The 14,646-nt window shown below is 48.7% G+C and overlaps 1 protein-coding gene and 3 non-coding genes across 6 annotated transcripts in view; 1 reads left to right on the top strand and 3 right to left on the bottom strand.

The window, feature by feature from the left end:
* The window catches only part of VAC14 (VAC14 component of PIKFYVE complex), a 104,413-nt gene that overhangs the window by 78,748 nt on the left and 11,019 nt on the right, over positions 1 to 14,646 (bottom strand). For 2 of the 3 annotated variants that reach the window (XM_070612310.1, XM_070612309.1), the window contains exons 2-10: positions 11,935 to 12,085; positions 11,454 to 11,621; positions 10,599 to 10,661; positions 9,920 to 10,027; positions 9,262 to 9,371; positions 8,856 to 8,962; positions 7,742 to 7,876; positions 7,092 to 7,244; positions 181 to 244 (exon numbers count right to left, since the gene is read on the bottom strand). In XM_070612310.1, the coding sequence (XP_070468411.1) occupies positions 181 to 244; positions 7,092 to 7,244; positions 7,742 to 7,876; positions 8,856 to 8,962; positions 9,262 to 9,371; positions 9,920 to 10,027; positions 10,599 to 10,661; positions 11,454 to 11,621; positions 11,935 to 12,085 (1,059 nt within the window). Of the gene's footprint in view, positions 1 to 180; positions 245 to 7,091; positions 7,245 to 7,741; positions 7,877 to 8,855; positions 8,963 to 9,261; positions 9,372 to 9,919; positions 10,028 to 10,598; positions 10,662 to 11,453; positions 11,622 to 11,934; positions 12,086 to 12,206; positions 12,332 to 14,646 lie in introns of all 3 variants that reach the window. The other variant, XM_070612311.1, reaches the window with a different exon arrangement.
* Positions 5,001 to 5,071, bottom strand: TRNAG-GCC (transfer RNA glycine (anticodon GCC)). The gene has a single exon. It is a non-coding gene; the product is annotated as a tRNA-Gly (tRNA).
* Positions 5,954 to 6,024, bottom strand: TRNAG-GCC (transfer RNA glycine (anticodon GCC)). Its single transcript has one exon. It is a non-coding gene; the product is annotated as a tRNA-Gly (tRNA).
* Positions 14,484 to 14,554, top strand: TRNAG-GCC (transfer RNA glycine (anticodon GCC)). Its single transcript has one exon. It is a non-coding gene; the product is annotated as a tRNA-Gly (tRNA).

Here is a 14,646-nt window from a genome sequence, read left to right as displayed (position 1 = left end):
GGCTATCTGTCCATCAGAACTGGGTGAGTTGGGCTTGCTCAGTGTCCTTCAGATTCCCTCTGGCACTTCAGTGGCCCTAAGCAGAGTATGCCTCGGGTCTTCGCTGTAGTCTCCTGCATCCAGGAAAGATACAGGTTGCTCGCTTTCCACAAACACTTCTGACTGGAACAAACCACTTACCTGGCTGGAGTGAAGACACTGATGCCACTACTGAAGCTGGAGTCACAAGAACCACTGGGGCCTCCTGGGGAGAGTAAGAGGAACAAGGCATCATGCTAAAGGCTGTTAGGGTCTTTTGAATGAACAAGATCTCTGTTATAAGGACACACTGATTCTCTAGCCCTCCCCTCTGCCCCCTACCTTGATTCTGGCCTTGATTCTGGTTCTTGAAAAGGAATGTGGCCCTGGAGCCACTTACGCCCCAAAGCTTTGGGGATAGACCCATGCTTGCAGGTTTTCAGGCAGAGGGATCTCACAAGGAGAGGGACAATAGTGCTGAACACCTCTGGGAAATCTAAGACAAACTGTTGGCCCAAGGGCAACAGGTGCTAAAAATGACTTCTCAGATAATCAACATGATTAGCTATCAGGGAAATGCAAATTGAAACTGCAATGCGATACCATTTCACATCCCCTGGATAGCTAAAATAAAAGAGATGGATGATGATAACAAGCGGTGGCAAGGATGTGGACAAACTGGAATCTTTAGACACTGCTGGTGGGAAAGTAAAATGGTACAGTTGCTTTGGAAAACAGTCTGGAAATTCTGCAAAAGGCTAAACACAGTTACCATGTGATTCCACTCCTAGGTATATACCCAAGAGAAATGAACACTTACGTCCACACCAAAACTTGTATACCATGTTCATAGCAGCTTGTGACTATATACAATAGTCAAAACGTGGCAACAATCCAAATGTCTATCAACTGATGAATGGATAAACAAAATGTGTTATAGCCATTCAATGAACTATTATTTGGCAATAAAAAGGAAGGAAGTACTGATACACACTACAACATGGATCAACCTTGAAAACATTACGCTAAGGGAAAGAAACTAGTCACAAAGGACCACACATTGTATGATTCCATTTATAGGAAATGCCTAGAACAGGCAAATCTATAGAGATAGAAAGTAGATTAGACGTTGTTAGAGTTAGAGGGTTAGAGTAGACAGGGTGTAATGGCTATTTTCTTAAATTAAAAAAAAATCTTTTATTTTGAAAGAACTTTAGATTTACAGAAAAGTTGCAAAAATAGTAACAGAATTCTCTGTATACCCTTCACCCAGCTGCCTCTAATGTTAACATCATTCAGACCCATAGTTCAATTATCAAACCAGGAAAGTGGCACTGACATCACACTATTAACTTAACTACAGACCTAATCTGAATTTCATCGGTTTTTCCACTCACGTCCTTTGTTCCAGGATGGAATCTGCGACCCCACACTGCATTTAGTTGTCCTGTCTCCTTAGTCCCCTTCAATTCATCACAGTTCCTCAGTCTTTCTGTATCTTTCGTGAACTCGATACTTTGGAAGCCCTGGTCAGTTACTTTGTAGAATGTCTCTTGAGTTGGGGTGGCCTCATGTTTCCTTGCGATTAGCCTCTGGCATTTCTGGAAGAATGCCACAGAAGTGGTGCACTTTTTCGGTGCATAACATCGGGGTACATGCTATCTATTGGTCTTGTTACCGGGAGTGTTCACCTCATCATCGATTACGGTGGCATCTGCTGGGTTTCTCCCCTGTAAAGTGATTTTCTTTGGTAATTAAAAAATATCTCAGGGGAGATACTTGAGACTAGACAGATATCTAGCTTTTTCCTCAAACACTCCCCCACTGATTTTAGCAGCCATCGGTGGATGTTGCCTACAACAATTATTACTGTGGAGTCTGCCTAATGGTGATTTTCTAGTTTGCTCTTTCCTTCTACATTTACTAACTGGAATCCTTTTACAGGCATTGCTGTCCCTTCTCAACCATTTGTCTTTCAACTTACCTACCTATCTATCTATCTATCTGTCTGTCTGTCTGTCTACCTACCTACCTACCTACCTACCTACCTACCTATTTCATCCATCCATCCATCCATCCATCCATCCAACTACTTATATCATTATGGACCTATGGATATTTAAAACTACCATTAATAAATTGTTGTTCAAATGGTACCAGCTTTGGCTTGTTAAAAACTTTAAGTTATACAAGTAAAACATATTCTCATTCTAAAAATTTCAAATAAAACAAAGCCAAGCCCGCCTCTCCTTAGTCTTCAATTTGACTTCACGTAGGTAACCACTTTACCCTTCGGCAAGTACCCTCCTCTGTCTTTTGCTAATCCTACTCTTTGTTTTATAGACAAAAATGGGATCATAGTAAATTTTCTGAAACTTGCTTTTTTCACTTCCTATTATGTCTTAAAGCAGTGCTGTTCCCTGTGGACCATGGACCTTTTTCTCTCCAGTAAAGGGGGCCTGGATTTCCACTTTGAAGAGAAAAGCTCTGAGCCGCCGCCTGTCCCCTCAGTCCTAGAGGCCCTTTAGGGGACTGGGCACAGTTCGGAGCAGGCAGGAGGAGCTGTGGCTGCAGGCTGGGCCTGCTGAGCAGCCCCATGTCGCTGGAACAGGCCTGGGGAAAGGGGAGGACATGTGGGGAAGCCTGAGCAGGCCAGCTGGGAACAGCAGCTGGGACTCCATGCCCCTGGAGGCCTCCCTCCCTCTTGGCTTTTAGAATCACACACATTTATAGATGAAATGATGTGATGTTGGAAATTGGCTTCAACTTAGTTTCGACTGTTTTCTAATTTTCACTCTTACATCTCTCCCATGCTTCCTTATACACGAGTGCAAGCATTTCTCCAGGATCCTAGGTAAAGGGGGGCTGCCGAGTGGAAGGACCAGATATTTGACACTTCAATAGATATTGCCAAGTTGACCTTTAGGAAGATTCTACCAATATATATGCATTTCAAGAACAGAGGAGCAGCCATCTCCCCAAAGCCTCACCAGGGATATTAGTTATCCCCTAAATGTTTGCCACGTTGATGAGTAAAAATGACACATGGTTTTACTTTGCAGTTCTCCAATTCCCAGTCAAGCTGAGATCTGTGGTTGCCCTTTTGTATTAATTCCCTCTTCAAAGAATCATAGTGTAAACAGTGCTATGAGCATAGACTCTGGAGCCCGTGGGCCAAGTCTGAGCCCTCACTCCCCTACTGACTAGTTATGCGACCCTGGGCAGATTAGTTGACTGTGCCTCCATTTCCTCACCTGTCTAATGGGGTAAGTGCAGTGCTAACACCATAGGATTGTTATGACAATAAATGAGCTAACATTTGTTAGGTGCTTAAAACGAAAAACCTTACCTACATCTATATTCATTTCCTAAGGGTAAATTCTTAAACTTTGAAGGCTTTTAATGCATGCTGCCAAACGTATCTGCCAGACAATGTATTTAACTTGTTTACCCTCTGCCTTCTCCCAGTAGGAATGTCTCTGTTTTTTCCAAAATCTCTACAGGGAACGTGTGTTTCCTTTATAATCAGAGCAAAAAATGGGAGTAGGGCTGGGGGAGTGGAAGCTAAGGAGAAAGAAAAGATCCAGTTCCAACAACCTCCTGGTGCCCCAGTCCTGTGTGACCACAGCGTCACATGATTACTCATCTGTGGATCTGTCCCTGAGCTCTTTGCAGGCAAGTCCTGGGTCTGATTCAACTGCATCTGAGTGTCCACAGAAGGTGCTGACACACCCAGTCTCATCGAAGCTTTGCAAACGGATGGATCCCATTACATGTTCACCAAGGGAGGTCACCAGCCCTCCAGTGGAAACCCTATTGGTAGCTCTGCTCCTCACTCGTACATGAACTTCCATCCCTGACCCCAACTAGGGGCCCATTACCACCTGGGCAATGTGATGATAAAGATCCAGGGAGCAAAAGCCCTGCCCCTGAGAACCTTGCTAAGTAGGTGGATATATTATACAAACCCATTAAAACAACTTGACACCAAAGCAGCTATTATTGAGAGTGTTTGGCCTGGGCCATGTACTAAGGGCTGTAAATGCAAAAATCTCCTTTGAAACTCACAACCACACTGTAGGTTCAGTATTATTATTGCTGCCCTATTTAACAAATAAGGAATCTGAGCTTAGAAAGCCCAAGCAGCCTGTCCAAGGGCAATAGATATGAAGTCGGCAGAGCCAGGACTCATAGGCAGGTGATTCTGACCCCAGAATCTAGGCCAGGACACCTGAGACAATCAGGGAATGTCATAGAGGGGATCAGGGAGGACACATCGAGTGCCATAGGAGCTCAGAGTCAGAGAAAGGACACTGCGCTGTGAAAACCCCCCCTGCCCCAGGCAACTGGCAGGGCTGAAGGGGAACCAGAGCAAGTGGAGAGGGGCTGGGAGCAGCGTGTCACAAACGAGGGCCTGCCCTGACCAGAGCACCGTGGTGAGAGGTGAGGGAGAAGCATGTGTGCGAGAATACGTTCACGCACAGAGGGTCTGGTGGACAAGCCTCACTGTGGGCCTTGCCTGGAGGTGTGCAGTGAAGAACATGCTGTGCTGTGGGATGCAGAAACACAGACCGAGTTGGGAGAGAGACCAGGCAGGAGGTTCTTGCCTTTGCCAGGTGGAGCTGGGTGGAGGAGTGGAGCAGAATAATAAGAGTACGCGGGAGAGGCTGGAATGAACCCGTTGACTGACTAGCTAAATCATTGCTCTTTTCGCTTGCTGGGACCTTCTTCTGGCATCTTTGTAAAGTAGTGGTTCATTACAAACTGAGTGGGTCTGGAGCGGATGTGCAGCCCCCAAATTAGCTGTTCCCATCTCTGGGAACTACCATAATGTGAGTTCTGCAACTGCTGAAATGCTGTTTATGAGGCAGTAAAATCCAGAGCCAAGCTGCCTGAATGTATCCTGGTGTAAGATAAGAGTCTCCTGAGCAGCGAGTTCTTTCAAGAATGTTTAGGAAAACCACCTAAAATGTGAAATAAGCTGCATTGGCCGGGAATCGAACCCGGGCCTCCCGCGTGGCAGGCGAGAATTCTACCACTGAACCACCAATGCTCCAGCTGGCAGAAGGTTTTTAGCTGCTGCCATGAGCCACAGAAAGCAGCGGTTCCTTTCCAGACAGCTTGACTTGCTGCCACATAAGCAGAAAGGGTGGGGCACGGGCTGCCAGGTTCCACTGTAGGGGAAGAGGCACTAACTTTTTTAAAAAAAAATTGATATATAGTTCATGTAACAACATCCCTTAACACAAAGTTCACCTTTTTAAAGTGTGCAATGGGTGATTTTTTGTACAGCCACAAAGTTATGAAAACATCACTATTTAATTCCAGAACATTTCCATCACCCCCAAAAGACGCCAGGCATCTATTAGCAGTCAGTCCTAATCACTTCTTCCCCTTCGGCTATGCAACCATTATTCTACTTTATGACTCTATGGATTAAGAAGCACTAACTTTTCAAGTCAGTATAAAATATTCAAAAGTTCTGCTTGCTGTGACTTGTCAAGCCAAAAGCAAAACAAAGCAAAACAAAATAAAAATCAATAAAATCTATTATCCAAACAAAAAAGGAAATATATGGAATTATATAAGTAGATCATATATATATATATATATATATATATCTTTATACATATGATCTCAAATATATATATGTATATATAATGGAAAATATATGCCAAAATTATAATATTCATTGCCTCTTGATGGGGATAATCTTGCTTCTTTATATTTTTCTCTACTTTCCAAGTTTTCTAAAATGAAAATCAAAAAAATGAGAAGATAAAATACTCATACATCAGTGAAAGTTGACAAAATATGTCTAGCCCTGAGAATCTTCTAGTTTCTCCCAGGAAGAAAGTTCCTGCCTTAGGAGGCCCACACTTACTTATCTTGCCAAGTTTTCTTTTCAAGGAGCTGTCAAAAAGCTTTCAGCTGCTGCATTGGCCGGGAATCGAACCCGGGCCTCCCGCGTGGCAGGCGAGAATTCTACCACTGAACCACCAATGCTCCAGCTGAGCAACGTTCTGCTTCCAGCTGTTTTTACTGCTCTGGCTCACAGTGGCGATGGTACAGCTGTAACCTGACCTATGAGACTGTCTAGGATGGAATGCTGCCTGATCCTACCAGCCCAACCCATGCAGGAGGCCCGTGGGACCTGTGCGTGACATTCTGCTCAGATGTTCAAAAGAGAAGACCAAGAGCAGCAATGAGAGCAAAAGTTTTAGAAATTCTTTTGGCTCCCAGGAGCAGATTCCAGAATTTAGTCTGTTAGCCTTCAAGATTTGAGTAGTTTTTGCATCAGTTACTCTCTGGTTGATCCCGCAAAGAAGAACATCACCCCAAAGCCGATCAGTGACCTCTCAGTGAGGATAGAGGCCCAAGAGATAAAAGAAAAAAAAAAATCAGAGTTCTTGACAACATTTAGAGCCAAACTCCAGATTCCAATCAACATAAAAGTGGTTTTCTTCTTGTTATAGATAAACAAGACACCAACGTTAGAGGAGTCTGGAAGGAGAGCATTTCATTTTTTATGACATTGATTTTGGGAGCAAAATTCCCAAGGACTGAGTAAACTGCAGCTAGAGCTTCCCTAACCCTCGCGCCCTGAGAATGATGGGCACAGTAAAGGCAGCAGCTTCTGGGTGGCTGGATGTCTGTGGCTAACGTTCAAATGAACCCTGCAGCCTGTACTCCTGCCATGCTCCAAACATTCCTACATTAAAAACAACTACTTCCTGTAGCTGAAGCCAGAACAAGATTAAGGAAAGGCTTAATGGTCTTTGAGGAAGTAAGGGTTAAGAGCATGGGTTCTGGAGGCAGACTGCCAGGGTTCAAATCCCAGCTCTGTCACTTAGGAGCTGCCAGATCCTGGTCGGGTTACTTATCTTCCCTGTGCCACCTGCGGAATGGGGATAATAGCAGTTCCTAGCTCACTGGGTTGTTACTAGAATTGAGAATTAACATACGGAAAGCAGCCCCGGATGGTTCAGTGAGGCCCCACGTCAAGTCCTATGACCTTTGGTTCCCTGGGCCCCTCCCTGGGAGGTGAGGGGCAGGAGGCAGAGCCTACTCACCACTGACTGTCCCCTCCTGCTTTACCAGGGAGTCGTCAGGGTTGGGTTCTGCCTGCCTCAGCACCACTGGCTTCAGCTCATCGGGCTCATCGTCCTCAGGGGTGACTAGCTTCATGAGGCTCTGGTTGCACACGTTGGCCACCTCCTTGATGCCTGAGTCCACTGATGTAAGGAGCAGCCCCACCTGGGGGTCTTCCTAAACCCGAGGTCACTGGCACTGGGCAGGGGCTCAGTCCTCCCCAGAAGTATGTTAGTGGACAGACAGGCAGTCTGAACCAAGGCCCTGTTCTCCTTGCCACGCTGGTGTCCCTGTGAGAGATGTCCCCACGTCCTAGCGGACCTCCCTCTGACAGGATTTCCCCCACCCAACGTGGGGCAGTGTGAGCTCAGGGGGTTGGAACCGTGGGACCCAGGAGAGTTGCTCCAGATCTGTAAGTAATCAGGTGAGGTTTGGGGACAGTGGCATTTGCTCTGGTGCTGCCCTGGGTCTCCCAGTCCCAAGTTCAGCTCTGCCTCCTGCTCCCTCAATTCCAAGGACTATGGGGAGGTGTGATGGATCCTAAGGGAATCCCCACCCCCCTACTCCAGGTCCCATAACTTCACAGGCCTGTTCGGGGCTGCTCGTTTCCTCTCTCTAGAGTGAAGGATACTTTTCTTGCGGTCATCGTAGGCCAGGCAGGGCAAGACGGCGGTCAGGATCCCAGAGGAGTAGGGCAGCATCACCCGGCCGGCCAGCTGGATGAACTCCCGCATCCAGCACATAGCTGTCAGCTGGATCAGGTCATCTGGAAGAGCAATTGGTGGGTTCCAGGAGGGTCAGCATGAACAGCTGGAGTGCTCCCTCCCACAGCATGGGACTGGAGGACCGGGTGGGATCCAAGGGCCTACACTGCTTCTATCTTCACAAATACTCTCTTACCTTTGCTTTTTGCCTTCCCAACGTGCATACAGTACCAGTTTGGAAAGGAACAACAATCTTGTGTTAGATTGTAAGAACCACCACGATTCTCCACTCCTCCTTGTGTCCATGCCCTTCATAATGGGGCTCTGCAGCTCCTCTCATCAAGGGATGGAGTTCATTCCCCTGCTCCTTGAGCTTCGACAGGCCTTGCTACATTGGCCAACAGAAGGGGCAGAAGTGATGGTGTGCCTGCTTCAGTGTAGGCCTCAAAAGCCCTTACTCACTTCTACTATGTCTCTTGGGACCTCACTGATGCCACATGAATGCACCTAGGCTAGGCTGCTGAACGATGGGACACACAGACCAACTGTCCCTGTTGCCCCAGGTGATAGCCGGCCAACTGCCAGACATGAGCAAGACCATCCTAGACCACCTTGCCTAAGCTGACTCCCCAGTTGACTGTAGGTGCAGGATAGTTCAGCCATACCCGGCTCAGGTGAGAAGAACCACCCAGCTGACCTGTAGACTCATGACCAGTAACAGTGACTGTTGTGTTAAGCAAGTACGTTTTGCGAAAGTTTGACATTCAACAGAAGTTAATGGATACACAAGCTCCACCCTCCAAGCATTTCAATTCATAGTGCTAATGCCAAGATTGCCAGCAAGAAGGTCGCCAGATTTTACTCCCCTCTAGGATCAGACCAAGTGGAAGGGCCTCCATGTTGATAGAGACCCACTACTCCACTGCTCTAGGATCCAGGGATGCACTGCTTCACACTCCTTCCAGGACTCTTTCTGAGACAGCGAGAGAGAAAGGTGCTTCTGAGGAGGTGGAGGTGGCCATGGGGCCTTCACACACTCACCCGTGGTCTGGCAATGGATCACCAGAATGTTGGCCATCTCAGCAAACTTAACACTGGAGGGGTTCTTCTTAATTTCTTTCAAGAATTCTCCAAGGACCACCTCACACCTACCAATAAGAAAAAGAGAAGGGAAATAGCATATGACAGCCAGGGCTGGAGGAGCCTCCGCCAGGACCCATTTCTGCTCTGGGCTGGTCACCTAGAGGGAGTCAGATGGACATTTTTCAGAGGCTGGGGGTTGATGAGCTCTCAACTCCTCAAAGAAGGAAGGAAGCACATGAGCCAGGAAGGAGACAGTGAACTTCTCATTCTCCTGCTGCTGCCTGTCTGTTGGGTGTAGGGGGGGTGGTGTGTGTACTGCGGGTCTCTGGCTGGCAGCAGCTGCCTGCCTCCTCCCCCTACTCACATTTTCCGAATTTCTTTGCCATTGTCACCCAGGATCTGGAAGAGTCCATCCAGGATCTCCGGCAAATAATCCAGCAGGTTAATATCTGGCACGGACTCTAGAACCAGGATCTGACGCAGGGGAAGAAACCAGGAGGGAAAGTTACACCAACCCAAGACTCTTTGTTTCTTCCTCACCAACCCTCTGGGACTGGGCAGTGAGAAGCGGGCTCTGCAGAGGCAGCATTTCACAGCACTGCAGGTGTCCCACGTGGAGAGAGGCGCTGGCAGCTATTGTTTTTGTTAACTGTGCAGCGGAACAGTAATTTAACTCCAGGGAAGTTGAGATGCCACAGGGAGAAGGGAATGCACAGGCGAGGACAGACAAGGCTAGAAGAGGGGTGACTGCTGAAGCAGAACTATTGGCTTCAAAGAGAAATCAGGGTGTTTCCTGGGACAAGGAAAGAACAGTATCCCCCTCAGGGGCAAATATGATGGGCTTTAGGAGCAGAGCTGAATAAACGTGTTTTCAGACTATCTGATGTCACTGGCTCTTAGAGGGATAACAACAAGGCTTCTCTCTAGCCACAGGAACTGCCCAGGGTGTGCCAGAGAGCAGACTTTACTAACCTACAGGCTCATCACGGCTGAAGAAATGGTGCCAAGGGGCTGGACCTTACCCAAGAGATGAGGAACTGCCGGGCGTACTGGTTGTTGGAGTAAATCCTCTCCCGCAACAAGGGGATGAAGCCCACCAGGTCAAACCTGTTGCTTTCCGTCACAATGTCCTGTGGATCAAAGGCATGTGAGCTTCTGAGAGCCAGAGGCCAGTGGCTGCCTGATTTGGTTGAATTACTGGCCCAGGGCTGGCACCAAGGGTCAGGCAGCCACAGAGGAAAACGGCAGAGCCCACGCCAGGAGAGGTCCCCAGAGCATCCCTCCTCTCATAGGCCAAAGGACAAGCAAAACGATGGATTTAGAGCAGGAGTCAAAGTTAAGAGAACTAATCAAATGGCAAAATCTCTGTGGTCTGGAGCGAACGCCCCGGGGAGCTTAGCATAACCAGCCACTATTGTTGAGGGCAGCGTGGTGTGGGAAGTGATAGACTCCTTTGCCCTGGCTGGGGCTGGCATGAGGCGATGTTTACGGGTGACAGAACAGTTCTGCATTTTGATTGTGCTGGTGACAACTCTATGCACTTGTTGTAGAACTGTACACCAAAGAGTCAATTTTACTGTATATAAATTAAAAAATTTCAAAAAATTAGGAAGAGTGTCCCCAGTGATAGAATTTATAAGCTGTACAGACAGATAGAAGAAATAGATTATAAAAATGTAAGTGGGGACCAAGTATAAATACCTTTAAGAGGCGGTCTAGGAGCTCAGATCCACTTTTCACATTGGGGTCTGGGTCAGCAGCCAACTGCAAGAGGCACAGACAGAGAGAGATGGTCACAGTCAATACACAAGACAAGGAATCTACTGAAATCCCACGGTCAAGGCCTGGTGCAGCCTGGAACATGGGAGGGGCACCACTTTCAGTGAAGAGATGGAATAAAGGTGGAGAGGTGGGGGTGGGCAAAATGGAACCCGGGTAAGGACCGAGACACAGTAGATGTCCTTGTTCTGCTCAGTGACCTCCAGGATCCGCTGCCACTGGTTGGGGGGTTGCCTGCTGTTGACCTTTCTCAGGTGTTTCCAATCCGAGAAGACTGCGTCCTCTCTCCACTCCTGGAGGAAGGGACAGCGCAGCTGCCAGACTGATACTCTAGAAATGACTGTGGCAGTCAGCAGGGCCTAGGAGGGGAACTCTAGGAAGCAAGAGAGGCCTTCGGGAGGGTATTAGGGACTCCAAAGCCTTTCTAAGGAGAGCTTTTTCTAGAACTTATGAGCTATGCTTTCCCCGCAGGGGAAATACAGCCTGTTCTATGGACTCACCAGCTTTACTTCTATAAGGGAGGTTAGTGCTTTTCAAACGATCATTTTTTTCCTTTCAATTTGTGGTGGACTGATACTTTCATAAAATGCAATAAAAATAAACAGAGAAATGGGAAAAAATGTAAATACAAGCCCATTAAAAAAATTATTATTAGACTGAACAGGTAACAAGTGTCCCTGGCAGCCATGTGCTTATCTGCTCCGCATGCATCTGGGAAAAAGGACCCAAGCACTCAAGGTCTCAGAAGCTCAGCCAGCTAGAATGAGGAGCGGTCACCTTACTCAGCCCGTCAAAGAGCACGTTGAAGTGGGGCAGCACGGCGCCTCGGGCCACCTTGACGATGTTGTAGAGAGCCTCGCAGGCGTAGTAGCGCAGCCTGCTGTCAGCGTCATTGAAGCAGGTCAGCACTGGCTCGATCAACTCCTTCAGGTAGAGTCCTGAGTCCTGCGATGGGGCAGGAGGAGAAGCAGCTCAGAACAGGTCAGGCCCCAGGCCCCAGCCCATAGTGCCACCAACACCCCAGCTCCTGTGGGGATCCACAGGCTTTGCATGAGGGCTGGGCTTAAAGACCCTTTGCAGCCTCCCAGGATAGGGGCCACGCCAGGGAACAAGTCTGCAAGGCCACAAAGCCAGCCTTGCTGGTCTTAGGTGTGGCGAGAATGGCCATAAAACACAAGTCTGCTACGCCATGCTGGGTCTTGGGGGTCAGAGTGAGGACCATCGTTGGCGTGTCTGTCCTTCCATGAGAAAGGCCCACCTTGCCCAGTGCAATGGAGCAGGCGGCCAGGCCAATGAGGCCCCCCTTCCGGCTGTGGGGGTGCTGAGACAGGGCAAACTCCTGAGACAGGGTCTGGATCACATGCTTGATTTGCACGGTGTTGTTCTGGGCCACGAACTCCCGGACCAGCCTGGAGAGAGAGGAGAGAGGAGCTGCAGGACCAGTGGAATCGGGCTACCTCTGTTGCTGGCTCCAGGGGCTGGGATGAGGGAGGGAGGTGATCTGTTTAGAAAGAGGAAGCAGTCAGGTACCTCAGGGCAGGCCTTTCCCAGTTCCGCTGCTGACTGGGAGGTGGTGGTAAGGGCCATTTCTCTGTTCTGGGTCTCAGTTTCCCTTTGTGTAGAATGGAATGAGGAACAGTGGAGCTATCTCACTTCTAGAAATCCAAGAGAACGCAAATGAACACCTTGTTGGGGGCCAAAAACCTCAATGATCAACTGTCTTTATTCAACACTGGCTCAATCCTCCATTTGTGTACCCAAGAGGTTCTCTGTGTCTGTATCATTACTTCCAGGGATGCTGCTGAATCGGGCCCCAGGCAAATGGGCAAGATCCACACACAAACAAACAATTGTAGCAACCAGGCACAAGTGATACCACAGAAGCAAGAAAAATGCCATGGGCTAATCTCCTTGGGTTGACTGGGAGATGCCATTTGGGTCAGATCTTAAAAACATGAGCAGGCATTTTCTAGGTAAGGAAAAGGAAGGCAGGGCATCTCAGGCACTAGGAAGAGCCTGGCTAAAGGCAAGGAGCTCTGAAAAGACTCGGGATATTCAGAGAAGGACGAGGAGCTGGCGTGTGGGAGTGCCTAGGGACAATTAAAGGAAAAGATGATCTGGTGAAAGTTTTCTAGCAATGGGGTGACACTCTCAGATCTATGTGTTAATTAGGTACCTCTGGTGGCAGCCTGCCAGGGGGCTGGTTTCACAGGAGACTGAAAAATCCCCACAGGAGAACACCACAATTATCAGGGTCAGGAAGGACGGCCTGAAATATGGCTGAGGCAGTGGGAAAGAGTGGGGGGAGAGCTTTAAATTAAACAGAAAAGCATTAGGAGCCCATGCAATATGGGAGAGGGAAGGAAGGGCAGAGACGCCTCTGCCTCTGAGGTGTCTACCTGGGGAGTGTCTAACAGGGAGAAGGGAGGTCTGAGGGAGGCTGCTTTCATGGGAAGGCGTGCACGTGGTCACCCTGGGGGGATGCTCCCAAAGCAGGCCCTGCCAAAGTGCAGGGGAGCAGGGGGAGGCCCGGTTCATCGGGGACCACTCCCTGTTTTCAGAGCCCAGTGGGCACAGGGGCCAAGACACCCTGCCCTTCACAAGCTCATAGCATCTCCATGGTGAGAAGCCTCACATAGGAAAATATGTGACCCATAGGAGTGACCCAGATAGCTGATGGGGAGCTGCAGCCTGAGCATCAGGGACGTCTTCCTGGAAGTGGGATTTGAGCTGGACCCTGAAGGAGGCAGGGAGGGAGACAGAAACAGGCATTCCAGGCAGCAGGAAATGTGTGGGCAAACGCAAGAAGGAGGAACTAGCCAAACTAGTCTGGGGCCCTGAGAACAGTGGCGGTGGGAGATCAACCAGGACGGGTGGGCTACGGCCATTACGGCATCTCAGATTTGGGAGAGTGGATCTCATATCATGGGTAACAGGGAGGCATCTTATGGTTTTGAAGAGCCTGGTGAAAGACTGTCTTAAGAAGCTGTGAGATGGATGAGGAGGGGGAGACTGTCCCAGCATCCAGGCATGGGAACAGGTACCAGTGTAGCGGTTGAAGCTGTGATAAGGGCGGTCTACAGATTACGGGCTTTTCAAAGCAGCTGCCTGGACTCACTGTTTAATCGCTTTGTCTCCATTATGGCAGGTACACTGCTCACCTGTTGTATAAATGAGGGTCTCAAGTTGGCTTAAAGAATTTTAAGGATGGTCAAGTCCAAAAGGTATCAATTAGTCTATGTGGTTCCAGCTCAGTATCAGGAACCTGGTAGTAATTAGAGCTGTTCAAAAATAAATGTGCTGTGCTATGAGACAATGACCACTCTTGCAAAACAGTTGTTCCATGGGGGGTAGACAGGGTTTGATAAAGATTTAAGAGAGCAAGCCATATGGGGCACCTATTCTGTGCCAGGCACTGCGTGCACAGATGAGCAACACAGGCCTGGCTCCTGTGCTGGCGGAGGTGGGAGCAAAGATGGGTATTCCAGGAAGGGGCTGCACAAATGGCCTGTGAGGTGCTTCTTTGATCTTTATAGCGTGAGATTCCATCAAGCTCACCGCAGGGGGCTGAGGGCTATGGATGAACCAAGGGCCTCTGGGTGGAAGCTCGATGCCAGTTCCATAGGCCCCCACTCCCAAAATGGCATAATAAAGCCCAGCAAAGATGGTTCTATATAAACCCATCTGGTTTCCCAAACTGGACAAACCAGCCAGGTGAGGTCCAGTGATCTGCCAGAGCTCTCTCTGAGTAGTCACAGACACAGCCCCTTGAGAAAAGCCCTGCAGATGTGTCACGGAACAGCTGGAGCATTGGTGGTTCAGTGGTAGAATTCTCGCCTGCCACGCGGGAGGCCCGGGTTCGATTCCCGGCCAATGCAGCGCTGTCCTTTTGCCTTTTCCTGGCAGGTTTCCTCACACAGAGATCTGCTGGAGGAGCCAGTCTCCTCAACCAATCCCGGCCCCAGCTGCT

Source organism: Equus przewalskii, chromosome 3 (genome assembly GCF_037783145.1).
Source record: "Equus przewalskii isolate Varuska chromosome 3, EquPr2, whole genome shotgun sequence".
In the NCBI taxonomy this organism is placed as follows: Eukaryota; Metazoa; Chordata; class Mammalia; order Perissodactyla; family Equidae; genus Equus; species Equus przewalskii.
This window is presented reverse-complemented; position numbering and strand designations above follow the sequence as displayed.